A 27118-nucleotide genomic window follows, 5' to 3' on the forward strand; every position below is an offset into this window, starting at 1 on the left:
GGGGGTTCAATTCCCAGCACCTATGTGGCAGCTCACAACCATTCCTAACACGGTGCAGACATACATGTTGGCAAAATATCCATACACCTAATATAAAAACTAATAATAATAAAATGCAAAACACCTCTATGTTCATACACAGAGAAGCAACACGTAGTATATGCTACAGCAGATAACTCAGCTACGAAAACAAATGGAAAATCCAGTCATGCAAGCTAGACAGACAAGGCCACGTATTTTATGATCCCATTTATATAAACACACAAACTTAGAAGATTCCGGGTGGCTAGGGACTGACTGCTAATGAGAAGCAGTTTCTGTTTGAGACTATAAAATGTTCTAGAATTCGAAAGCGATAGATAAGGATCTACTGAAGCACACACTTTAAAAAGGATTTCACAATACCATAATCTCTCTCTCTCTCTCTCTCTCTCTCTCTCTCTCTCTCTCTCTCTCTCTCTCTCTCTCTCTCTCTCTCTTTCTTTTTCGAGACAAGGTTTCTCTGTGTAGCCTTGGCTGTCCTGGACTAACTTTGTAGACCAGGCTGGCCTCGAACTTACAGCGATCCCGCCTGCCTCTGCCTCTGCTAGAATTAAAGGCGTGTGCCACCACCGCCCGGCTCATAATATCTCTTAAGAAAATAAAACATATGGTCTTCTCTCCAGATCTACTCCTTTAAGTGTTCCCAGTGTTATTTCAGTGACTGATCAAATGCTCAGCCCAGAAATCCACAAATTATAACCTCCCTGGCTCTTTTAACATTGTGTTAAAATCTTCAGGGACTCCGGAGGACCTCCGGGTGAAGCTGATTGACCCTTAATGTGCCTTCACCAGGGAGGGCCTCTCCTGCACACGAGCTCCCCATGAGGGGATGCCACTGCCATTTTTTTTCCTTTTAAGATTTATCTATGCATATGGATGTTTGTCTGCATGTACATCTGCACGCACACCACAGTGGGATATCGGATCCCATGGGACTACAGTTATAGATGGTTGTGAGCCACCATGTTGCTGCTAGGAATTGAACTCAGGGCCTTTGACCGTTGAGCCATGGCCCCCTCTACCGCACTTCTTTAAACGCGACAATCACTACCCTCAACCCGAGGCTCCTCAGGACTTAACAAAGCTCAGGCAGCCGCAGGCAGCCAGCAAACCGCCACTCATGGCTCGCCCCGCCTCACGTTGTCCGGAAACGCTCGCACCCGCAGAGGAAGACCGGAAGATGACCCTCGGCCCCTTTCCCACACTCGGATCATTTACGTAGTCTTGCGCACGCGCAGACTCTGCGCCTGCGCACAGCATTCTCCGCGCGCAAGCCTCAGAGCGCAGGCGCAGGCGCGGCCCAGCGGCTCTTGGTTAAGAAGGTGCGGTCGCGGTGCGGGAGGTAGGAGGAGCTCGGCACCGGGCTAGAGTGACCCGGTCGGGGTGGTGGTGCTGGGGGCTGTCACCTCCCGCGGTGTCCCCTCTTCTGCGAGGCCGGACAGCGTCTGTCTTGTCAGCCTTCGCCGGCGGCCCGCGGTGGAGTGGCTGGAGCTGAGCTAGGTAGACAGGGGGCAGCGCCTGCCGGGAGGGAGTTGGTGACAGTGCCATGGCCCCCTTACAGCCCAGCGATCCGAACCTTCTGTCTGGCTTCAGGACCCTCAAGACGTTTCCCCAGCCAGGCCCAAGTCCCGTTCTGTGGGTCACCTGTAGGGGTAAGCCGGGAGGTCCGCCCCACTCAGATCCATTCATTGCCTCCTCGCCTGCTAGGAGCTGGCAGGCAGGCAGGTAGGACACAGAGGAGGCAGGAGTCCTCTGCCCTCTGGAAGCTTGCATCCTGGTGGGATCCAGTATGTCGTTTAGCAGATATCTGTGGAGCATCTCCCGGAGAGGGAGATTCTTACAACTCGATTGTCTGGAGAGATGTGGGGACTCAACACGTGTGTGAGATTTACACACCTAGCACGATAAAACTCAGGTTGCTTTTGCCTGATGTTCCAGGCCCTTGTAAACTGACCTCTCTCCTTCTACCATTTCTCTTCTCCCATTGCATCAAACTCTTTGCAGGCTGTGAATTCACAGATAGCTGCCTAGCATTTACTGCAAGTTGGGTACCAAATAATCCAAAGGAAAATACAAAGTAAATAAATGTATATCTACTGATATGCTGAACTTCATTAACAGATAATTCGGTAAATGAAAACATGAAATCTGAACTGGGCGGGCCTCCTGTAATCCCAAGGCTCTGAGAGGCAGAGGCAGGTGGATCTCTGTGAGTTCAAGGCCGGCCTGGTGTACAAAGTGAATCCAGGACAGCCAAGGCTACACAGAGCAACGCTGTCTCCAAAAACCAAACCAAACAAAAGCTGAAAACAACAACAACAAAAAGGAGGTCCGATACCCTGGAAGCACACTGCTCAGAACCTCTGCCCTGCTGCTTCAAAACTGGTCCTGACACTGTTGTGCCTGATTCCTTGCTCTAAAGAAAAGATGACCATAGACTGTATTACATAGAATTGTTGTAAGGATTAAATGGGTCAAAGATTTGGAAAGCAATTAGTATAGTGTCTGGCACATACGCATTCAATCAATGTTGGGCACTGCAAATGATTATGAGCTGTGACAGATGTCGCCGTGACAACCATGTGTGCTAACACGGAATGGGGAGGGGCCCATGTGAAGGAGTCAGGGGCTCTTCTCTAAGACTGCTGCGTTACTGTATTTGGGTGAATAGGTTTCTGCCATTGGATTATTTAGGTGTGTGTGTGTGTGTGTGTGTGTGTGTGTGTGTGTGTGTACACAAAGGTCAAATGAGAATGTTGGGTATACTGCTCTGTCACCTTTGGCTGTAATCGCTTGAGACAGGGTCTCACTGAAACCTGGAGCTTGCACATGCTTAAGTAGGCTGACTGATCACAAGCTTCAGCAGTCCTCCTTTCTCAGTTCCCCCTCCCCCTGCGAAGTGCTGGGGTGACAGGTGAGCGCTGCCACACCTGGCTTTTTTTTTTTTTTTAACATGGGTATCTAAACTCAGGTCCCTATGTTCTTACTCACCAAGCCATCTCCCCAGACCCAGATTATTCCATTGATTTTTGAATCCCACTACACTGTGTGCCCTAGTAAACACCTGTGTATTTACTAGTGTGCCCATAATGCCCAACTTTTACCTACAGGCAGTTTAGAGAGCTCTTGTGGACTAAGGATTTTTTTTTAAAGTGGCCTTTTCTCTTTCCTGGGTGTATGAGGACACACCCTTTATCTTAATTCCAATAATTTTGCAGCATTTGCTGACAGCATCTGCTGATAAGGCAATAGCTGAAGTCTGAGGCCACTGTAGGGAGATAAAATCCCTGTATTTGGGGACCATTTATTTATGTGGCAGCTGGCCTTCATGTTTTTCTCCAATTTCAGTAAAAAACACACTCCCAAGATGCATTTTTTTCCTGCCTCCAAAATATGCATTGAGACTGCATGAGTACGTGTGTGTGTGTGTGTGTGTGTGTGTGTGTTCATGTGTGTCATGTGCTCTGTGCTGGGACATACTGTGGGACAATTACACTTCTAACCTGGCTGTATTTGGAGTCTTTTCCCATACTACATGCTCTTGTACCTTCCTGGAAGAAATGACATAAAATAGCAATAGCTGTCTGATTATACTTAGATGCTTTTGGTTTTCCACAGATACACAGTTAGATGAACGCATGCCCTTTATCACTGAGGAGATCCTGGAGGACCATCCGATCACAGAGCTCACATGTGTTCTATCTCAGAGGCAGCCGCTGGACAACTGAATATTCTCTCACTTGTGAACATTAACGGAGGGAAGTTTTTAAGCAAGTTGTTTGACTACAGGTCCAAGTTGAAGAAAGACATTTAAATCATTATGGAGAGGAAAACACTGACTTGTTTTGTGCCAAATCTCCAAGTAAACCAGAGAGAAGAAAAGCCCTAGTGAGGCGCAGGTGTTGGAAGGCCTAAGCGAGCTTCCACGCACTGTTCTCATCTGCGGACATGTTTCCAGATCTGTCCTCGCTCCCGTAAAGGCAGACCTGAAAAGCCTTAAAACAGGTCAAATGATGGATGAGTCAGATGAGGATTTCAAAGAACTCTGTGCCACCTTTTTCCAAAGGGTGAAAAAAAATACAACCAAAGAAGTGTCAGGAGAAAGGAAGAAGCAGACGGCCTCCAGTAACCCTCAGAAAAGAGGCAGACTGCAAGGAGCCAGTCAGACTGCCACCAGGAGCAGAGCCCCTCAAGGCCCTTCAGAGAAGAGACCTCGAGTAGGCAGCCAGGCCCCTAGGACTAAAAAGCAAGGGGCACCCAAATCCCAGGAAGGGGACCCAGCTCTCCCTGTGAATGGGAGGGGAGGTGCTCTCGCTCCTGCCTCAGACCAGCCTGTGCTGTGTGAAAGAGCCCAGAGCATTCAGACAGGTAACCAGGCAAGACCTGCCAGATCTGGTTCCTGACACAGAACCAAAGGGATGTGTGCTGTTGTCAACCAGAGCTCAGAAAACTTGCTATAAAAGGCCAGCGTGCCGGGTGTGGTGGCATATGCCTTTAGTCCTAGCCCTTGGGAGGCAGAGGCAGGAGAATCTTTGCCAGTTTGAGGCCAGCCTGGTCTACACACTTAGTTTTCTTTCTATGTAGAAAGAGATCCTGTCTCAAGATGGAGAAAATCCTCCAGAGAGTAAATGCTTTGCCACGTAGTTTGTGTTGCACCTGCAGTTGACCCTCATCTGTGGGATTCCAAGGCTGCAGATTTACACTCTGTCCAATAGTAAACTTCTGAGAAAAGAAATAGTCTATACTTAATAAGTCCAGACTCCTCCTGTCTTTGTGCCCTAACAGTACAGTACAGCTATTTATACAGCACTTTCTTTACGTTGGGTACTACATTAATCTATAGCTGACTTAAAGCACACTGCGTGCACCCAAAGTAAATGTAGATAGGACACTGTTTAGAAGGGACTGGAAAACCTTCTGCAGGTTCTGACATTTGCAGGGACTCCTGGAACTGACCTCCCCTAGAGACAGAGCGATCGCTGCTGGAGAGACACCAGCATGGATGACATTGAAGTGAATGGGTGTCAGTGAAACTTAATTTAAAACATATGCCTGGCCCCAGGACCACAGTTTGCCCAGCCGTATGTGTGTGTCCTTTGTGAGCGTTCTTTGAGTACATGTATAGCTCTCTGCTGAGTTGTCTCTGACTGTTGATGAAGCTGACAGTAGTCACGTTGGTGCCGTCTGTATTTTTGTGAATTCTAAGGTGGGCCAGCCAGTTTGGTTAGGCTGAGGAGGCTTTCAGAGAGTGCACTACAGGTTGAAGTTCCCCGCTCTGGCATCCTTGGCATCCTTAGCTATGTGCTTGACATATCCTCTTCACACAGAGCTGAAAACCAGCCTTGTAAGTACAACACACTCTGCAGGCTCCTGGTTTCTGCTCCTGACTTCTCCTCACCTTCTTGCCCTTATCATAGAAGAAAATGTTTTCTAGTGTAGGTGTTGAGTCTCTCCTGAGTGGTGGCACAGGCTGAGCTCCTGGAGACTGCGGTAGGACCCTGCAATGCTGCCCGGGTGCTCTGGGCATTCACGCTCCCTTCGTGCAGCTGGTGAAAGCTCTGTGTGATGTGCACATGCGTGCCTGCAAAATTGGCACATAGCTTCAGGGTTCCTTAGTCTCTGCCGAAGGCCATACATGATCTCAAGCTAAAGAATGGTCTAGAAAGGGGTAAACATTTGTCATAAAGTGTACAGTTTAGTGCTTCTAGTACAGAGTTATGCAGCCATCACCACTACTACCTAACTTGAGAGCATTTTCATCACCCCCAGATAAACCCCAAGCTTATCAGCAATCACTGAACCCAGTACCCTGCCAGTGATACGTCTCCATTGCCACAGTGAGTGAGTGAAGTCCGGTCACACCTGAACTGACTGGCAAAGGACCTTTTGGAAATTTGAGTCTAACCCATAGAACAAATGCTGTCTTCCTCCTTGCCAGAGAGTGCTCCCAATGGTGACTCCCAGCCCCTTCCTTCCGGTTTCCCTACGAATGGTGTGCCAAGTCCTGCCAAACCCAGAGCCTCAGAGCTGGTTCTCCAACGGATGAAGCAGTTCAAGAGAGCAGACCCCGAGCGCCTGAGACACGCTGCAGAAGAGTCCTCTCTGCAGAGCACCCCGGGAGTAAACGACCCAAGCAGCCCTCAAGAGGACGTGGTGGTGGACAACGGTATGGTGAGCACGTTCTGCTTTCTAAGATGAGTTACACTGTGTAAGAATCCCTGAAAGACATCTTGTTCACTTCTGTATGCAGCTTCTCTGATCCTTAGCTCACCACCTCACTGGAGTCAGCCAAAGAATAGGATGTCCCTATAAAATCTGTTTTTTGTTTTGTTTTGTTTTTTTGATTTTTCGAGACAGGGTTTCTCTGTGTAACCTTTGCTGTCCTAGACTCACTTGTAGACCAGGCTGGCCTCGAAGTCACAGCAACCCACCTGCCTCTGCCTCCCGAGTGCTGGGCCATCACCGCCCAGCTAAAATCTGTTTTATTATCTTTAATTACGTGTACATATGTGTGTGTGTAGGGGTGTGTACATGGCAGTTTAGGTGCCTGTGGAGACTGGAAGATTGTGTTGGATCCCCTGGAGCTAGATTATAGGCAGTTGTGAGCTATCTGACGTGAGTGCTGGGAACCAAACGCTGGTCTCTGCAATAGCACTGTACACTCAACCCTGATGAGCTATCTCTAGCTCCCTGCTTCCTACTGGACTTCCTTACATGGTCTTGCTCCCTCTTTTCCTTCCTCCCTTACCATTCCCCCTCCCCACTTCTTCTTATGAAATTATTCTTTACACAGTTTGTTGGTGTGGTTGCTTTTTTAAACTACAGTAAGGGCTGAGGGGATGGCTTGGTATGTAAAATGTTCTCTGTGCAAACAGGAGGACCTGAGCTCAAATCCCCAGCAGCACACACAAGTGCACACATACAACACACACCAACAGAACAAAACAAAACGGCAACAAGGCATAAAAGAAATCTTCCATTAGGCCAGTAGCTCTCAACCTTCCTGCGCTGTGACCCTTTCATACATACTTTTTTTTTTTTTTTTTTTTTTTTTTTTTTTTAGCCTAGGGGTCTGTTCAGAAACATCACATGGGCCACTTTTGCACTATGTCAAGGCCAGAATTACTCCACCTTTTGGGCTGATGCTGAATAGGAGAGTCTTGACTGTGGAAGGCAGTCCACAGCGTCCTGACTCTTCTCTTACACTCAGTAAGAGGTTTGGCATTAGAAAAGGCAAAGCTGCCAGACAGAGCCAGCTTTCCACAACATGCTCCACACTGCTCTGTGGGAAGAGCGGCCCTTGGGGCTGCCCAGTGCCCCGCGTGCCTGGGCGGGGCCTGTCCGCAGGCTTGCAGAGGCTGCTAGGTTTTAGTTTCTTTGTGCTCTTCTTAGTGTCCGTGATGTAAGAGCTCGAGCCAAGCGGAAAGGTTAGTGATCACGGAGGCTGTCTGTTTCATGGCTCTTGATGCTTCTCCACAGAGTGTAAGCCCAGGCTGCATGCCACAGACAGCGATGCTGCTATGGCCTTGGCCTTACAGCAGGAGTTTGGAAGGGAAAAAGTGTCTTCACATCATGATAGCCTGGAGGAGAAGGGGTTGTTCTTCTGCCAAATGTGTCAGAAAAACCTCTCAGCAATGACTGTGACACGGAGGGAGCAACATGTGAACAGGTAGGAGCAGCAAGGGTTGTCCGCTTTTCTGTGTCAGTGACCAGATGCAAGTACACCTGCTAGCACCAGTGGGCATCCTGACGCCTTGCATGGTGCTGCCACCTCAGCATCATTAAGTGCCCCCTTCTCTAATGAACCGATGAGATAGAATCCTCATGATGTACTTCATCCACTCCAGGGCACAAGTCACAGGGCACAGATGAAGGGAGCCAAATGATGACACTTTCACTCCAGTTAGACTTTAAAGAAAAAAGCTTTGTATAGTGCTGGTGAGAACTAACAATCTCTTGAATCTTGGCATGAGACATTTGAGGAACTTGGACAAGAAAGAATTTAGGAGCATGAGGATTTCACCTCAGTTTTGGATTATTTTCATCCCTTCCAAAGGGAATGTCTTAACCCCTGGGAAGTCACCATCAGTTGCCTCCTTCCTTACTCTCATGATGACTGTGTCCCAGCTGTCTTGTCTCTGGATTACGTTCACATATGTGTAGCCACACATTTGTCCTCTTGTATCCATCCTCCACTTACCCATGCTTTCAGAGCCCGCCTGTGTGTTGTGTGTTGTGTGTCAGTATGTCGTCCCACCACCCCATTCTTTTCAGTGGCTAAAATAATAGCCCATTGTCTGGATAGACACATATACTTAGGCTTTCATCCATAGCCAGACACTTGGGCTTCCTCCTTGTAGATTTTGTAGGAGAGCTGCTGTGAGCACGTGTTTCATGTTTGAACACTTGTTTTCATTCCTTGGGAGTGGATTGCTGGATTGTAACATGCCTCTGTGTTGATATGTCCTCAACCCCACCCCCCCCCACCCCCCCCCACCCCCCACCCCCACCCCCGTTTTTCCTTTGCTGTCCTAGACTTGCTTTGTAAACTAGGCTGGCCTTGAACTCAAGCGATCGCCTGCTTCTGCCTCCCAAGTGCTGCGATTAAAGGCGTGCGCCAGTCCTCAGTGTCTTTAGCTTCTTTTGCTAACAGAAACCCAAATTTAGTGTCTGGGGCTGACTGCCAGGGGACTGCAAGTGCCATGAGGGGATCGGGTTTTGGGGAACATGTCAGTATGGATCAAGCATTTGCTACTGTCCTTGTTACCTGAGAGGGTGGTTTTGTATTTACTGACATCCTGCAGGTGCCTGGATGAGGCAGAAAAGGCACGGATATCTGCTCTGCCTCAGATCCCTGATTGCCCAATATGTGGTAAACCATTCCTCACCTCCAAGAGCCGAGTCAGTCACTTGAAGCAGTGTGCAGTGAAGATGGAAGTGGGTCCCCAGCTCCTGCTGCAGGCTGTGAGGCTGCAGACAGCTCAGCCCGAGGTGGGCAGCGGCCCCCAGGTACCCAGGTAAGACAGACGAAGGGAGCCGAATGATGATACTTTCACTCCAGTTAGACTTAAAAAAAAAAAAGCTTTGTATAGTGCTGGTGAGAACTAACAATCTCTTGAATCTTGGCATGAGACATTTGAGGAACTTGCACATGGTCAAGAAAGAATTTAGGAGCATGAGGATTTGGCATGCACATGGGGCCATCCATCCATGCAAAGAACCGCTGCTTCCTTGAGATCCTTCCTGCGGTGTTGCCAGTCCCACAATCCTGCAGTGGCCACTCAAGCACATCCAAGAATTTGGGTGTGTAGCATGTTTCTATATTAGTGTAGCTTTATTTTCATGCTGTTAAATGTCCAGTTATTCGGCACAGTTTAGAGATGACAAGGCAGAACTATAGGACCACATAGTCTTCTTTAAGAATCCCATACAGTGTTTTTGTTCATATTTAGCCCCACTTTTTACCCTAAGGTGGTATTTTTTCTTAACTGCACAAATTAAAGCTTATGTATTGAAATAGGAGGTTGCCCTAACAGCTGGGCTGTGGTCCTCAGCATGTAAGCAGCAGGGGATCCGCTCTGTTCACTGAGCCCCAACTTTACAAGGAACAAAGGCAGCACGGGCACAGCTGAGGTCAAACAGGGCAGAGGAGGTTCTTCAGCCAGGGAGTCTGTGTACACTTAGCACATTCGTACTAGCACTGTAGGACAGGAAGCCTTGAGGCTCTAGAGTAGACATCTAATCTCTTGCTTGCCTCACAGAGAGTAAACATGTATAAAGATACCTCCAAGTAGTGAGACTAGACATACCTTCTAGAAGGCTGGCGAACAGAAACTGAAGGAAATTGAGCACCCTCAGGGGATTCTGAATCTTCTGTAAGTGGGCTTTGGAAGTTCCTCTACTAAGACCAAGCCTTGGGATTTGGGTTTTGGGCTATTCAGAATTTCATGGACAGAGCACACATGCAGGTCTGAGTGTCTTCTTGCCCTCTGTACTCCTTACTTGTTTTCTCCCAGCCCCAGCCCTGCCTGAGGCACAGGGTACAGCATCAGATTGCTTGTCTCACATAGTTCCTGGCTACTGGCTAGCTTCCTCGAGAGTTAGGGATTATTGACATCTTCCAAGGAGTCTCCAATTTTACCAGCATCGGGGAGAGTGTGAGCTTTTGCAAAAGCCTGAGTTGGGACAACAGCTGCAGGGCAGGCCCTCAGAATTGCTTCCTACCACACCTTCTACTGTCCAGCTGCTGGGGCTTACTCAAAAAATAGATTTTTCTTTCCAGCTAGAGAGACCTTTACGTAAGTCTTCTGTAAGGCAGAGACAAGGCAGCTTAGGGCAGCTGGTTTGAGCAGCAGAAACTGGGGAGGCTTTGTCTTTGGGGCCAGAATTAAAAGTGCTACTGTAGTCCTGAAGGAAGGAAAGGGTCGTTTGTGGCCAGGACTGCCTTGGGAGCATCTGAAGTTTCAACGGGCAGAATTTGTTGGGTATAGAGAGCCTATGTGGAGCTATAGACTCCTAGGGTTTGGCCACATCTAGGTTTGCAGGAACCACTGGTGGCCAAGACAGAGCCCAGGCTCTCCAGTGTCTGCACTGTGCTAAATTTCTAGGTTTGGATCAAATGAGCCCACAAGAAATAGAATCAGCACAGTGAAAGCCAAAGCAGTTGCTGGCTGCTGCAGTGGGGCAAACACATCTGTCCCCCGTTTCCTGTATGGTAGCAGAGGCCAGGGTCGGAGGCACCCACTGACCGTTCTCTGTGGCTACCTTTTTAGTTTCAGCAACCATGTTGGAGGTTTGAAACGGAAAGGAACCACCAGCAAGAAGGAGCTGCAGAAGAGGCGGAAGGCTAGTAAGCCCGAGGCTCCAACTGAAGATCTGATGTTGGCCATGGCTCTGTCTCGCTCTGAGATGGAGCAGGGTCCAGTTATGCCCCCACTCAGACTGGAAAATGCATTTTCGGAGAAGATAAGGCTAGGAGCAGGTACATGCGGCTGGAGCAGAGGCCTGCGGGAAACTTGGTGCCGGGTCGCTGGCTGGGAGTCAGGGCTGCGTCTGGGATAAGTGGTCAGAGGCACTTCTGACTGAGTCACTGCCTTTTCTCTCTAGAGAAGAAAAGTCGCAAGAAGAAACCCCCAGCTTGTCCCCCTCTGTTGTTAACCCAAGACCTTGAGACCACAAATAGACAGATTGAGGATCGCGTTGCCCAGCTCCTATCAGAGGAAATGGAGCTGTCCTGTACCCCACGACTTCCTGCCAGCAAGATTTTTAAGGAAGAATTGGAACATACAGGCTGGCGAATGCAGCTGCCTAAAGGAAGGCAGAATTTCCTGTGGGAATGCAGTGCCCTCCCAGGAGCCTGGGCTGAGGAGGCCTTCTACATAGTGGGCCTGTTTCCTCCAACTGGGTCCCAACGCCATACCAAGGTGAGCCCTGCTCCTCCTAGCACACATGTGGATGGGCCTTGGGTAGTACCTCACTTCTCTCCTCAGTAGCATGTCTGCTGAGAAAAGGACTGTGGCTCCCCAGATTTAAAACATTTCTTGTTTAAAATGTGAAGTCCAAGCCCATCTCTGCACAGCTCCCAAATATGTCTGAGATAGAACCTTGGAACCATGTCCTGTCTAGCTGGTGCGTGTACTGGGTGGCTGCAGCAGAGAAGGTGTTGGTGACAATAGCCACATAGTCAGGAGCTTTTCAACTTCTTTCAGGAAACTGAGCTACCACTGGAGCTGCCCGAGCAGCGAGAGCCAAGTTCACAAAGGCCACCCGCTTCCCACAACAGCCCCAATAACCAGCTGCTGTCCCGCAGCCAGAGGGAGTGTCAAGCCCTTCAGGACCTTGTAGACTTGGCAGTGGAGGGGCTGAGCTCTAGCCCCTGGCCCAGCAGTCTGGGGGTGCCCACAGGTGAGACACCGGGAGGGGCATTGGGCCTGCCCCCTGCAATGTGAGGTGGGGTGGGACTAGGGCCTGCGCTGCTGTGAGGCACTGCGCTCTTCTGTGGTTTTCCTCAGAGCTGAGTGTGACATGGAACAGATGTGTCTCTCTCTCACATTCTTCCTTAGACGTTAGCCAAAGACATAGCTTCCTGGGCTGGTTTTATCTGTCTTACAATCCTTCTTTTTCCCTATTAGGCAGATGGGGAAAAATAACTGGGGGACAGTTGCTTTCAGCGAAGATGTCCTTAAATAACATGCTCAGCCAAGCCTGGGGTTGGCACGGCCTGCGTGGGAGGTGACATCCCTTTGATCTGTACATCCTTCTCTCAGGGTTGGACTTGGCACCCAGCAGCCTTCCATTGACGGGGTTTGTTCTGCCATCTAAGAAGGCGAGGGATGACAGTGCCTCAGTAAGTATGAAGGCTTCTGGGCCACAGGTCGACTTGTCCAGCTGTGCCCTGGCTGTGTGGTAGAGCTGAGAGCCCCAGGCCTCCGTTCTCCCCGCTTGGGTCATTGTATGACATCTTCTGCCGTTGCTCTGCTTGGACACTGTAGGCTTCCTGAGCGGCCAGTCACTGGCCCCAGCTTTGTTGAGGCGTCCAGAGATCATAGCCTCCCTAATGACTGCCTCATTCAGGCATCTGTTCTGCGTGCTTGTTTCCTAGTGATGTCCTTCATCCACTAAGGACTCGCTGTATCCTTTCTGTGTATGATGATGGGGTGAGCTCCACTGCCAGTCCACCGTCCTGTGCTGTCAGTGAAGGGGCTTCGGAAGATGGGTATGCATAAAGTGGTGCTGTTCCCTAAGTCCCTCCTGGGCAAAGGGCCAGCCTGCTGATGTCCCTGCATGTAGCTGAGAAGTATCGGGTTCCTGAACAGCCTTTGCATCAGGCCGCCCTAAGACCCAGGTGTACTGCCGTGTGCGGGCAGTGCTCAGGAGCTGTGAGCATCTGCCTTTATGCACCAGTGTCCCTCCTGACATAGAGCACCCAAGAAAGAAGGTAGCATTTGCCATTCTGGTTCGATGATGTCTTTAATGCAACCCAGAGGCATAACCTCATACCTCATGTGTGCACACCCTGAAGAGGAAAATGTGCTCCTGGCTCTTGGCCTGCCCTAGCAACCCCCCTCTCCTGGGTTGTTAGCAGAGCAATAGAGGGAGCTGACAAGCATCTTTTCTTCTGCCATTGCAGCTCTCTCTTGGGTTGCTGGTGGCCGACTTTGGGGCCATGGTCAACAATCCACACCTGAGTGATGTCCAGCTCCAGATTGACAGCGGAGAGGTGCTTTATGCCCACAAGTTTGTGCTGTATGCCCGATGCCCACTTCTCATCCAGCATGTAAGTGCACCGAGTGCTGCCTGCCCCTCCTCCCCACTCCTTTTTTCCCCAGAAAGGAAGTTTTCCTCCTCCCCCCGCCCCCTTGTATTTCCATCATTGTGAAATCTCCTGATCTCTGTCTCTGTCTCTCTCTCGGAACATGTGATCTTGCCTTAGTCTCCTAAGTACTGATATCATAGGCTTGATCCAGCAAACTGCTCAACCTTTGTCACAGAGTTCTAGACACAGCAGTATGGTATTATCATCTGCAAATGTATTGGGCCATATTCTTCTCTATCCTGGGACTCATGTAACCCACAGGTCCCAGGTTGGACATGCCTAGAGTCTATGATACGTGGACCAGCAAGTGGAAACTAGCCTATTCCCTAAACATTCATCCTGGTATGATTTTGGAAACAAACATCCTGACTACAGAATCTGGCCAAGAAAATACACAGACTGCTCTTTCCCCTCAGGCTCTCAGGCTGTCTTAGAGACTAAAGACAGACCACTGGTCACTCCAGCTTATCATAAGCCTCTGTGTCCTCCTCCTTCAGGTGAATGCTGAAGGCTTCTCTGCGGAAGAGGATGGGGATCTGACTCAGCGCATCCTGCTCAGTGATGTGAGCTGGGAGGTCGCCCATGCATTTCTGAACTATCTCTACATGGCAGATACTGACGTGCCTCCTGGCCTGGCTCCCGAACTGCGTGCCCTGGCCCTAAGGTGGGATTGTTCTGACCACACAGGCACAGCCTTTAGAGCTGGTAGTATGGATTGGGAGATAGATATCACAAGGCAGGTTGAGCTGCCAAAATGTCAGGGCTGAGCCTGTCAGAACTTCATTATAACTTTTAATCACAAGTTTATGCCAGCAGCAAACCCTGAACCATGCATGACAGTTGGCTAGATTGCATGCTTGCAGGGGTGCCAAGAGCTGGGTAGAGAGAATTACACTTGGCATTGCAAAATGGTGGCCCGTGGCCGCAGACATAGACGCTGCATGTAGCCCCTTGATTGTCTCCACAGGAGTTAGCTAGAGGTGTCCAGGCATTCCTCTTCACAAAGCTTGAACACCTTTGGCTACTCACTTGTGCCAGGATCTGCCTTGGTCAGCAGTGGGGGTTTGAGATGTTTCAGAGCCTTCTGATAGGTGGTCGACCTGGCCTGCCGACAGTTTTGTCTGCTGTGGCTTTTCTCAGTTATAGTGTCTTGAGTGACTCCCTGGGCAACATGTGCTGCCTCGTTTTGCAGCCCTACCAGCTCCTGATTGCCCACTCAGCCTGACATACCCTTACGTTCTCAGCAGCGAAGTTAAAGTGATATCTAGAGCTACGGCCAGTGTGTCCCTAGACAAGGAGAAAGGCCACAAGAGGAGCATCCGGGTCCCCTCATGAGACCGCTCTGGCCTTCGGTGATAACGTATATCTCCTGTTGCAGGTTTGCTGTGAGAGACCTTGTTCAGCTGTGTGAGCAAGTGCCTGTCATGGACTTAAAGGGAGAGCAACAGGAGGAGAAGGAAACTGAGAATTGCGAAAGCAGAGCAGAGCATTTCCAAGAACTCCTGAGGTCAGTGTGGGCAAATGAAGAGGAGGAAGCGGAGACTCTGCTGAAACCTGAAGTCTGCGAAGAAGATAGAGAGAAAGTGAATGAAGCAGAAATGGAAGAAATTTATGAGTTTGCAGCTACACAGAGGAAGCTGCTCCAGGAGGAACGAGCAGTAGACACAGATGAGGACACGAGCCAGCTCAGGGAGGATGGTCCAGTGTCTGAGCCTACCCTGCTAGGTGTCCCGAGGAGCAGACAGTTAGAAGATACAGAACAAATGGACTCAGCTGGGCTAGAGAGAGAAGAGGCCCTAGTCAGCTGGGAACCTAAGAGAGATTCCATCCCACTCCAGGGCCAGGGCTCAGACTGGGCAGACAAAGCAGAGATTCAGGACACACTGAGGGGGACAGCAGACCACCCCAAATCCTGCAGCCCACCTGAGAGCCACCAGGTGAGGAAGAAAGAATGCTCACCTTTGCACCCACCCAAGGCCCATGACTACAAACAGCTCTTTGCATCAACTCAAAGAAAATCATCTGAACTGTCACAAATAGCAATTGACCACGAAGAGCAGAGTGACCCTGTTAGGGAGAGGCAGGCAGAGATGGCCTATTCACCCGCTCTGCACCAGACAGCTGTTCCACGCCCCTTCTTCCTCCTGTCCCAGTGCCCTGTGGGTGGAAGTCCCAGCCAGTCACGGCTTCACCCATATCACACAAGCAATTTGTCCCCATCAGTGTCCCCGTCCCGCAGTACCATTTCCAAGATGGTGTCCCCAACCTCACTGTTTCCAGCTTCACCAGCTAAACAGAGGAGGGACAGGAACATTCTCACGTTATCAAAAGAACCAGGCCACCAGAAAGGCAAACAGAGTAGTCCCATGTTGGGACACAAAAATAGGGGCATCCTGATTTCCCCAGCAAAATCTCCACCCATTGACCTGACCCAGTCGGTTCCTGAGCACTCCAGCCCTAGGGCCCTGGACTCTCTGCACTGTGTGAAGAAAGAAGATGACGTTATCCTCCTCCTGGACTCAGATGAAGAGCTGGAACTAGAGCACACCAACACAAGGCTGGTTTCTAAAGATTCCCCAGAAGGAAGCAAAGTTCTAGAATCTAGCCCCAAGTCCTCTGAACTGTTCTCAGTCATTGATGTTGATGAAGACCAGGGACATTTCCAAAGCCCACTGAAGAGAGAGGCTGAGCCACAGCAGGAAGACGACGGACTGCTGGGAAATCAGTCGGCTCTGGGGAGGAAAGAGATGCCCTGGCTGTTCTGCAGCCAGAAGAACAGCCTGGATGAGGACAGCACTACAGACACCTCCTGGCTGGTGCCCGCCACCCCAGGGGCCAGCAAGAGCCGCGATTGCTCATCACAGACACAAATCAGAAGCCTTAAGACCAGGACTCCATCAGATGCTGCTGCTCAGCAAGCACCCAGGCCTTCCTTAGGATGTAGGGCTGTGCCAGAAGCAGCCCAGAAATTCTCAGTGATCAGACCACACACACAGCCTGCTACTCAAGGGACCGCTGACGGTGGAGGACACTACCCTAGGCACTGCAGGCTCTCCTCTTCACAGCCATCATGTCCTGTCCTTGATGTTACCACGTGGTCCCAGAAACCCTCGTCATGTAGGCCGTGCCTGCCAAATCAGGCTGCAGCCGATGAGGTGGTAGAAGTTGGGGACAGTGATGATGAGCAGGAGGTGGCTTCCCATCAAGGAAGCAGCAGCCCTGTGCCAGATGGTGACCCCCCAGGTCCCATAGGTGACTACTCCTGGCATGAGCCCCTCTCACCAATTCCAATTGACCACTTGAATCTGGAGCGGACTGGCCCCCTGACCACAAGCAGTCCTAGCAGTCAGACCCGGGATGCTCTGTATGGTGGTGACCCCCACTCCCCAGGAGTCCTGGGTGCCACCCCCATCCGAGGAAGCTATGGTGCTCTGAGAGAGTCTCAAGAGCAGTCCTCACAGGCTGGCTCTCCTGGGAGCAGCAAACTGAGTGTCCTTAGCCCAGCTCTGTGGGAAGACTGGGATGAGGAAGAGCGACACTCTCCAGAGGCTCTACCTGTGGCCCAAATGCTGAGCACGAAATCCCGGGAGCCAGACAGGCCGGAGACACCAAGTGAGTGGCTGTGAGGCCCAAGAGATCTGTCCTGTACTGTTTACACTAATGGGCTGTGGAGGTCTAGGGTGGGAAGCTGAGCTAGCAATGCTCAAGAGCTTGCTCATCTGGGCAAGGCCCCTCCCTTTGTCCTCCATACTCTCCTGTCAAGTAGAGGAAGAAATGGCTGGCTCCCTAGGGTATTCTAGTTAAGTACCTAAGCAGTGAGTCCGCATTCTCTAAGCCTGCCTGGATCTCAACTAATGCAAAGGCCCTTTCTGTGAACCACTGACCCAGCACCCAGAGGTTATAACTGTCAGCAGATATCCCAATTGTACCTGAAAATGGGCCAAGTGCGGTTCCTTAAAGAAGCTAAGTACATGGGCTAAGGATGCAGCTCAGTGGCAGAGCACTTACCTAGCACACATGAGGCCCTTGAATTCGGTCCCCAAACCACATGATCACAGACGTTAAATATATCATAAACCTGGGTATGGTGACGTGCCTTTAATTCTAGCACTTGGGAGATGGAGGAAGGAGGATCAGAAGTTCAGTCATCATTAGCAATATAGCAATTTTCACTCTGTCTTTAAAAAAAAGCTGAGTATAGTGGCGCATCCCTTCAATGCCAGCACTCTGGAAGCAGAGGCAGGCAGATGTCTGTGAGTTTGGAGTGCTCTAGGCTGGTGGTGCACAGCTACGCCCCAGCACAGGACACTGAAGCAGAATCTCAAGACTTCATAGCTGACCTGAACTATACTACACAACCAGGGTTATCTTAAAAAAGAAAAAGAAAATACATTAGGGAGATGGTTGATTAAGTTCGTTCAATCTTCAGACCCCGTATTAAAAGCCAGGCATGGTCTGCTGGGCGTGGTGGTGCACAACTTTAATCCCCAGCACTCGGGAGGCAGAGGCAGGGGGATCGCTGTGAGTCTGAGGCCAGCCTGGTCTACAAAGTGAGTCCAGGACGGCCAAGGCTACACAGAGAAACCTTGTCTCAAAAAGAAACAAACAAAAAGTAGGCCAGTGTACAGTGCAATGTATAGCTGCACAGCGCTTAGCATGTGGGTCAGTCACCCTGCACCAAAAACACACAAACACACAGTGAGGAAAGCGTGTGAGAGCATGGCTCCTGGCCCTACCCCCAGGTGGAAGGACGTTACCTCCCATGCATTTCAGCCATTCAGAAAAGCTGAAGAGCCACTGCCTGGCAGGGAGGACAGTAGCTCTGCCCCACCATGAAGTCACATAGCCACCTTGGGAGGAGTGTAAGCTACCTGCTGCTTCCTTCCTAAACTCCCAAGGGTACCTGACTGCTGACACACTTCAGAGAGTCCCATCACCCCACCACTTCTACTGCAGGGGGCACCTGCCACACAAATTTGCATTTCTCATCAGTTCCCAGGCAACACTCAGAACCACTACAGGATACTTGAGACCGAAGTGCTTTGGTCTGAGTCTGAGGCAGGCATCAAGGACTTCCAGGCAAACTGAAGTGACAGGAAATAGACTCTCCAACTTTCACACAGCCATAAAAGGGAGGATTGGCTAGTCTCATTTTCCCATCAGTTTTTTGTTTTGTTTTCAAGACAGGGTTCCTCTGTGTGGTCTTGGCTGTCCTGACTCTCCTGGACTCACTCTGTAGACCAGACTGTCCTCAAACTCACAGGGATCCATCTGCCTCCACCTCCCAAGTGCTGGGATTAAAGGCGAGTGCCACCACACCCAGCTCAGTCTTTTGTTTTTGTTGTTTGTTGTTTGTTTTTATTGTTGTTGTTTTGAGGAAAGGTCTCCTTCTGTGTTCCAGGCGGGGCTTGAATTTGTAGTAATCCCCCTGTCTCAGCTTCCAACGTGCTGGAATTACAACTGTGAACTTCTACCCCTGGCTTGTGGTTGTAAGCAGGCAGAGTTTGATTTGGTTTCTCTGTGTAGCCTTGACTGTCCTGGACTCACTTTTGTAGACCAGGCTGGCCTTGAATGCACATCGATCCGTCTGCCTTTGCCTCCTAAGTGCTGGGATTAAAGGCTGCACCACCACGCCCAGCTCTTTTTTTTTTTTTTTTTTTTTTTTTTTTGAGACAGGGCTTCTCAATATAGCCCTGGCTGTCCTGGAACTCACTCTGTAAACCAAGCTGGCCTTGAATTCAGAGATGGCCTGCCTCTGCCTCATGGGTTGGGATTAAGGTGTGCACCACCACCACCCTGTCCTCCAAAGAATTTTTAAGAGGACTCTTGCAATATATGACCTTTTATAACTGGCTTCTTCACTTAGCACAGGGTTTTCAAGGCTCATCTGTGTTTCTTTATTATATCTGGATAATATCCATCCATCCATGAATGGACATTTGGGTTGTTATGACTAATCCTGCTTTGTGTGGACAGAAATTTGGTTTCTGGTGTAGTTAGGTCCAGGATTGCTGGGTCATATGCTGTGGCCAGCCCCCCACCCCCACCCCATCCTGCTTTATTTTACATCCCCACCAAGAATCGTGTGAGGTGGAGATTCCAGGTCTTGCCATCCCTGCCAGCACATTGCATGTTTTCATCCTCATGGCCGTAAAGTGTTACTGCACTGTATTTTTGATACCTGATGGCTCATGATGCTAAGTGCCTTTTTATGACTTCAGTGGCCCATTTGTATGTCTTCTCTAGAGAACCGCTTGCCCCAGTCCTTTGTTTATTTATGGTTATATTGTATTTGTTGTGTGTGTGCATGTAGCAGTCAGGAGACAGCTCTGGGTGTTGGTCCTCTCCTTTCACTGTGTGGGTCCCAGGGATGTGGCTGAAGTTACGAGGCTTGGGGATAGGGAACATGGCCACTCCCCAGACCATCTCACCAGCCTACGTTGTCTTTTTATTGTTGGACTGCGAAGTTGTGCTGTCTAAGCCTGAATGTGCTCAGTACTGCCAACTGTCTGATGCTGTCACTGCATCCGCACAGCAGGATAAAGAGTCAGGATAGTCGCTAATGGTGGACCAGAGCACCTGCTGGGCTGTTGTGCCAGGAGCCAGGAGCCTGTTCACCACACACTAGTGTTGTGCACATGGCACATTTCTTCACAGTCACTGTATACTGCCTTCCCACCGGAAGATACAACTCCAAGTGGTGAAGGTAGCTGTCCCTGAGCACGATGTTTATTGGGGTCTGTCATTTCCCATGTTGACACTTCCAGGTCAAGAAGTAGTGGCAGATCCATCCTCTCACACTAACTCATGTGCTTCTCATGTTGTGTCCAGAAGGTGCTAACCAGAAGAAGAACTTGCCTCCCAAAGTGCCTATAACTCCAATGCCAAGGTATTCGATCATGGAGACCCCAGTGCTGAGGAAAGAACTGGACAGGTTGGTAGTGTTCTCAATGCTTTCTCTTGGGTGGTCTCCTGTCTTCTCTTAGGGGCCCAGCAAGTAGAATGGCCTAGCCCTTCAGGTCTGGGACATGCAGCGGGCTCTGAGCCTAGGAGGAAAGTTCTGCATTCTGCTCCTCAGAGCTGGTGTGCTTACGAGAGTAGCATCATAGCTGAGCTTTTCTTAATTTTTATGAGATGTGAGCTCCATTCAGAAAGCTAGCCAATGAGACCCCTGTGGGTCCAGCTCGGAAGTGAGTCTCCGTGTTTCACGATGGTAGAAATGGAGCCCTAGCCATGCCATCCACTATCACGTGCCAACCAGTGTTGCTCTCCAGCTTAGGTGCTTGACGAAGTCATTGCTTCCACTGTCGCTCAGAACACTGTGTGAACATCTCTGACATGGATGGCCTTTAGAACAAGCTTAGTTGGCAGATGGTCAGCTTTGCATGCTCCTGAAAGTCAGGCCTCTTAGATTTCCATCCAACAAAGCTAGGCATCACTTTGCAGAAGCAGCAGAATGTGTTGATAAGCTGCACTGTTGACCCAGAAATTCACTTGTTTCCACATGCAGGTTTGGAGTCCGTGCTCTGCCCAAACGACAGATGGTTGTAAAACTGAAGGAGATTTTCCAGTACACTCACCAGACCCTGGAGTCAGACTCTGAGGATGAGATTCAATCCTCCCAGATACCTCCGGAGGTACCCTGTGGCCAGGCACCTACCATTGACACCTACAAGTCTTCACGGTCAGGAGGCTATACCCAGCTCAAGGCCACTGCAGGGCTTGGGACTCAAAGATCCAAGGGCCCTAGTCAAAGCAAGAGCCCTCAAGATCAAAGGAGACAGCTCAGTGAAAGCATTTCCCACCCAAGCAGGTTGCAAGCTGGGGAGCTGCCTTCAGGCCCTGATGCAGACGCCCAGCTCCCAGCCTCCCAGGAATCCATGGCTACCTCTGTGGATGGCAGTGACAACTCCTTTAGCTCTCAAAGGTAATGGAAGCAGCAGGGCCAGTCACATCATGTGTCCTCTAGGTGGTGGGTCTGAAAGAGGGCAAAATCATGTGTCCAAAAACCCAATGGTGTAGGAAGCCCACCTGGTCTAACAGCTCCTTCCCTGAGTCCCCACAGGCATTTCCTTATATGCTTGAGCTTTCTGGCTAGGGGTGGGGGGGTCGGGGTGCAGATGCCACCTAGACCAGGAACCAGGAACCACACAGACCTGCAGGATACCATCAAGGAGTCCTGTCACATGCCTGGTCCAACAGAACCTTGGAAGCACTCCTCCCCTCAAAGGGGCTCTTAGGCTTGGGGGCCATAGCAAAAGGGTGTCACAGAACATCACCTGTTGTTTTCAGTTCCTCCGGGGAGTTTGGAGCTGCTCTAGAGGCTGCAGGTGAAGACAAGGATGATGAGGAGGGGGTCAGCGCATCACAGGTAGCCATCCGGACCGCAGACACAGAAGAGGCAGTGAGACGCTACATCTGCTCCAAGCCTGCCCTGCACAGGAAGGTACTGACCTACCAGCCTCTCGAGCTGGCTGAGCTGCAGGCTGAGCTGAAGCAGAATGGCATCCCTGTGGCCATGGGCAAGCTACTGGACATCCTAGATGCTCAGTGCATCACCTTCACAACTGCTGCAGCCCGAAAGGAGAAGCTGAGGCAGAAGAGACGGCAGCCTGTGGGCAGAAAGAGGAAGGATCAGAAATGACAGGCCTGGACCCAATGGCTACCTGCCAGAGGGCCTGAGAACCTGGTGCCAGTCAGGCCTCCACAGGTGTGTCTTAGGACATGAGCCTGTGCCTGTGCAAAGGACAGTGACCCCAACATACTTTCTCTCCCACTCTCTACAGCTCCATGTCGCTCTTGGACTGAGAGCAGACCCTCCCTCCCTCCCTCCCTCCCTCCCTCCCTCCCTCCCTCCCTCCCTCCCTCAGGGCCAGTCTTTCTCCCTTTTGCCCAGCCAAGCAGGGTCCCCATCCTGTGTGTTCTTGAGAGGCAGTGGGCCACACCAACTGACTAGGGCAGGACCCAAGCCTTCTTCGCTTGCCATTCTGTGTCCACCACACCCAAGCTGCCCTATTAGTATATTCTGGCATGGCACTAGATGCAGCCTGCCTTCTAAGCATTCAAACCAGCCCAGCCACCATGGCAGACCAGGCACCCGTGGGCAGCCTGTACCACATCATAGGTGCTCTTCTGACCTGGTGCCAGCCCAGATACTTTGTCACTGTCACCAGCATTCTCCAAGCAGGGCTGTGAGTGGGGCCCAGCACAACTATGATGATCCCCAGAGTAAGCATGTTTGTGGGCTCCTCCCATGTGTTAAGCCTCCTTGACCCAGTGTGGACCCTGGGAAGGGCCAGGAAAAAAATACAAACAGATGTTTGGGTTTCCACAGCCTGTGAATGTCCTTGTGTGTTTTGAATACAGTGAAGTTGTTTTATATGATGTGTAATAAAAACAAAGAAGGCTTTTAAAAAAAATAAATTAACAAACCTAGATGCTCCTTTCTGGAAAATCATGGGGAACACATGGTGAGCGTGGGCCCTACTGTCTTGCCGTTTCACTGGTGCCTTTGCACGTGCTTTTATCTTGGGGCACCAGGACTTTTTTACTGCCCACTTGTCTACAGTTCCTCGATGACAGGCATAAATACTCTTTTCTTGCTTGCACACTTACTGTGTTCACACTAATGGTGCCCTCATAAGCACTAACTCCAGCTGCTGCTGCTGCTCAGGGAAGCAGGCCAGGGACACAGTCTCACTTGGAGTGTCACAAGTACCAGGCTGGTTATGCTGGACCTACTGAGTCAGCTTGCCTTGTGAACACAATGGGTGCACAGCACTGACCTACTACAGGGAAACAGCAACCAGCCATTCTTTTTAGGCTCGGTGGCAGAGTGCTTGCCTGGCACACCTAAGGCTCTGGATTCAGTTCCCAGCACTACAAGAAGAAGAAAGCAAAGCATCCTTGGGCCCTGAGGGTAACAAGGACAGACTCCTGGAAAAGGGTGTGAGCTGATCTTAGAGGCCAGCAGTGTTTGAGTAGATGAAAATGAAGCTTTGTGTTTGTGGAATGTGTTCTGGTCATGATCAAGCAGAGAGCAGCCAGTCCCAGCTCATGACATTCAGGGCAGGCAATTAGAAGTCATGTGGAGTAGCTTCTATCTTCATCCGTCCATCCACCTATCCATCCATCTATCCATATTTATTTATTGAGACGGTCTCATTGTGTAGCCCTGGCTGTCCTGGAACTCACAGAGATATGTTTACTTCTGCCACCCAGGTGCTGGGATTAAAGGCATGCACCACCACACCAGGGCTTTGGCATATTTTTAAAAAGTGCTGTTTCTCCTGTAAAGGGCTCCATGGAATCTTCCCCCTAGGCTGGACTGTTTGAGGGAAGAAAGATAGAGTTGTCAAGACAGAAGACTGACAGGTTCTCACCACCTTAGCAGGGTTTGTGGTTGGGATGTGCTTTGTGGCCCTCCCTAGGGAAAAGCTGGAAACCCTGCTGTCCTCAGAAAATTCCCATGACCTGCAGGAAGTGATGACTCCAGGTTGTCCATTTTAGGGGAAGAGTTTAGAAAAATTAGGCAAGAGCTCTTGTGTGCCTAAAAGTCTGGAGATGAGTCAGTGACTGAGTCAGCGACCCTGACTGTGCCAGGCTGGATCCACCTGACTCCTGGCAGCCAGCTGGGCTGTGGAGTAGGCCAAGGCTGCTGCACGTGTGTGCACTGTGGGTCGCCAAATGACAGAAGCCTATGTATTCAGCACCATTCACTTGTTTTAAAACACCCAGCAAACTGTTGCTGCTTCTGGAGGAAGGAGGTTGAAATGAAGTGAAGTGAAGGGGTAGTTGCCATCCAGAAGCAGTGGCAGGTGAACAAGAACCTGGGAAAAATACCTTGACTTTCCCACAAAACCAAAAACAAAGCCTTGCCTCCAGCATCACAGTGCTGGGCCAGCCACTTGAAGAGGAAACCAAGGTGCAGCGCTGCCTCACACCTTCAGTGAAGTGGAAGCCATGGCACAGGGACCACTTGCTGAGTAAAGTGAGGAGGAGTTCCCTTCCAGAAACCACCCTGCCTTTGCATGATCAGCACAAGAAAGCCCTCAGCACCACAACAGAATGCTCACTGAACACAGGTAAGCTAGACATGTCATGGTGACGTGACCAGACTCCAGCCTCTTCACTTCCTGTGGTCCAGCCCTTGCCATGGCCTAGGCTTGTCTACTTAAAGCATTCTGATGTCCACTAGCTCAGATAAGGGAACCGACAGGGAAAGGCCCCTGATTGCAGGCTGGAAGCCTCACACTCCTAAGCCCGCTGCCTGCCCTGCTGTCTTGCTCTTGGGGAGCAAAAAGTCTCGAGTGAAGATGACCCTGAAGAAATATGTGTACTTACACACACACACACACACACACACACACACACACACACACACACACACACACACACACCGAAATAGTCCATGTATGAGCTGGTGGCCATTAGTGGGAGGTGAGGAGGGAGCTAGCACTGGGGTGCTTCCCATGATCATCAGGGAAGAGAGGGTTCCTCTCCTGCCAGATCCCTAGAGAACGCAGACCCAATTTCTTTTGATAGGCCCATAAGGCCCCTGTGGCTTCCAACATCAGATAGGTACCTAGCTCTAGGCATCTTTGCTGGACCTCTTGGCCAGGACTGCAGCTATGGACTCTATGTTCTGTCTTTAGGCTTCTCAAGAGGCTGCCACTGTGACCTCCATTTCCTGGCATGTTCCTTTGTGCTCAGTAGGGAAGGGGATGTAAGGTGTAGCCTTGGTTGTCCTAGACTCGCTTTGTAGACCAGGCTAGCCTTGAACTCACAGCAATCTGCCTACCTCTGCCTCCCGAGTGCTGGGATTACAGGCCTGCACCACTGGGCCTGGCTTGAAACAGCCTTTCTAACCTACCACAAAGGCCCCTCCCCTCTCAATGGGAATGGACAAGTAATAACCACAAGTGCCACATAGACACAGATACACACACACACACAGACACACACACACAGGCTGCTGTGAACATCTGTCACTCCCTGTGCTTGCTGAAGAACTCAAGGCCTCTGTATCTTGGCTACACACCTTGTCACCTAACTCAGTGGCTTCACAATAAATGGCTTGTTTCCTGTCACTAGAAGATGCTCTAAACAGTTCATTTATTGCAAGTTTTCCCCTTTGTTCACTCTGGAGTCGTGTCCTTACCCTACCTTCCCTGTCAGAGCAGAACACCTTCAGGGACAAAGTTCCTGCTGTGAACAGCTGCAGTCAGCTGTTTCAGGATCCAGGTGACCTGTCTTTGGGGCCCACTGATTCTTTGGGGTGAAAAGGAAGCGGTCTGGTAAAAAGAGCGTCCTAGGCTATCAAGGCCTGGAAGTGTACAGGCATTTCAGCCCCAGTAGTTATCTCTCAGCAGCGTGACCTAAACCCAGGTGCTGACTTCCTCCCTGCTCACTTGGTTCCCCACCACCCACTAAAAGCTACCACTTATTGATGGCGTCTGTTTTCAGAGGATGGAGGGCAACATGTCAACAGCTTTGCACTGTACCTACTCCTGAGCACGCCCTGTGGGGATGCTCAGTCCCAGGATGGAGACCCAACATCATTTCCCTACTCTTTAGACTTCTGGGGGGATGTGACAAACCCAAAGAGCTGAGCTTGGGGCTAGCCAGCTCACCGATTTGTCAGCGAGGCTGTTGGCTTTTCAAAGTAGACAGGAAGGAAGGTTGAGGTGGAGCCCCGCACAGGAAGAGCTGAGGAGCCGGGCTCCTGGGGACTGCAGGATGTGGTGGGTCTGTCACTCCTTGCCCTAGTGTGATCGGTGTGGTAAACTCCCCTGATCCCTTCAGAGAAGGTTTCCTCAAGCTCTGGACAGAGAAGGCATCAGACTCAGCTGGCCTGCACTGACACCCCAAGGCATTCCACCACAACCATGGCCTCCTGCTCACTGGAGCAGAGCTGAGCCTAGGGACAGAGCATCCTGGGGCGACAACAATGGCAGGAATGTAAGTAGAAGCCTAAGCACATCAGTGCAGGACAGAAGAAAGGTGGTGTCGGGGGTGGGGGAGGCAGGGGGGGGGGCGGGCAGCTGGTAGGAGGAACTGAGACTCTTAGGACCTGAGCTATTCTGGGCATGAGAAGACTCCAGAATGCGGACCCCTGGGTGCTGGGAGCTGCTGGGGCTGGATGTCTCAGTGGAGAATAAACTCACATGGTCCTGTCCTGACAGGGTCCTAAGGGAGAAAGTCCAGCTCCCTTTTCTTGGGGATGACATGGGAGGAGGAGGGCACATTGCAGGTTGCTACAATGAGCACCAACACTCTTGGTGCCTGCCCCTCCTGGGCTGCAGAGCCCAGGCAGGTGACCCTCTTGTTGGTGTTCAGTTTTCACCTGTAAGTGGAATGGTAACTCCAACACCTGCCCCGAAGGTCAAGGGAAGTAGTGCATACAGCTCCCAGCTGTCCCCTAAGCACCCCCTCCCCCAGGGCCACTCCCAGCCACGCCCTGGGTTAGATGAAACTTGTCATTCTGCGACTGGTGATTATGGGAGGCCTTCTGTAAGAGGTGCCGCTGCAGAGCGAGGTGCATATTGGATACAGGGAGTGTTAGCTATGGTAAGCCACCCTACGGACAGGCTCTTAGGCCCTGGACCTCCGCCCCAGTCCAGGTCAGTCCAGGTGGTGTGTATCCTTAGGGCTGGAGCTACCTCTTCCTTCAGGATGCTGATCTCAGAAGCCAAAAAGTTGCCATGGTGCTAGGTCAGACCTTGGGAGGGAGATGAGGGTGAGGAGTTGGTAATATGGAGA

At 50.7% G+C, this 27118-nt stretch overlaps 1 protein-coding gene across 2 annotated transcripts; it reads left to right on the plus strand.

Annotated features, from left to right (window-relative positions):
* The first annotated feature begins 3977 nt into the window (after positions 1-3977).
* Positions 3978-22179, plus strand: Slx4 (SLX4 structure-specific endonuclease subunit). Of its 2 annotated transcripts, none has more exons than XM_051167561.1 (14): positions 3978-4410; positions 5981-6208; positions 7522-7711; positions 8847-9059; positions 10815-11023; positions 11149-11465; positions 11751-11946; positions 12309-12388; positions 13172-13318; positions 13855-14021; positions 14736-16969; positions 20189-20291; positions 20868-21284; positions 21650-22179. In XM_051167561.1, the coding sequence occupies exons 1-14, from the start codon at positions 4053-4055 to the stop codon at positions 21999-22001; spliced, it is 5211 nt and encodes a 1736-aa protein (XP_051023518.1). In that variant the 5' UTR covers positions 3978-4052; the 3' UTR covers positions 22002-22179. The 2 variants fall into 2 exon arrangements, with proteins under 2 accessions (XP_051023518.1, XP_051023519.1); XM_051167562.1 differs by having other exon boundaries at positions 20192-20291.
* The last annotated feature ends 4939 nt before the right edge of the window (positions 22180-27118 follow it).

Source organism: Acomys russatus, chromosome 25 (genome assembly GCF_903995435.1).
Source record: "Acomys russatus chromosome 25, mAcoRus1.1, whole genome shotgun sequence".
NCBI lineage: Eukaryota > Metazoa > Chordata > Mammalia > Rodentia > Muridae > Acomys > Acomys russatus.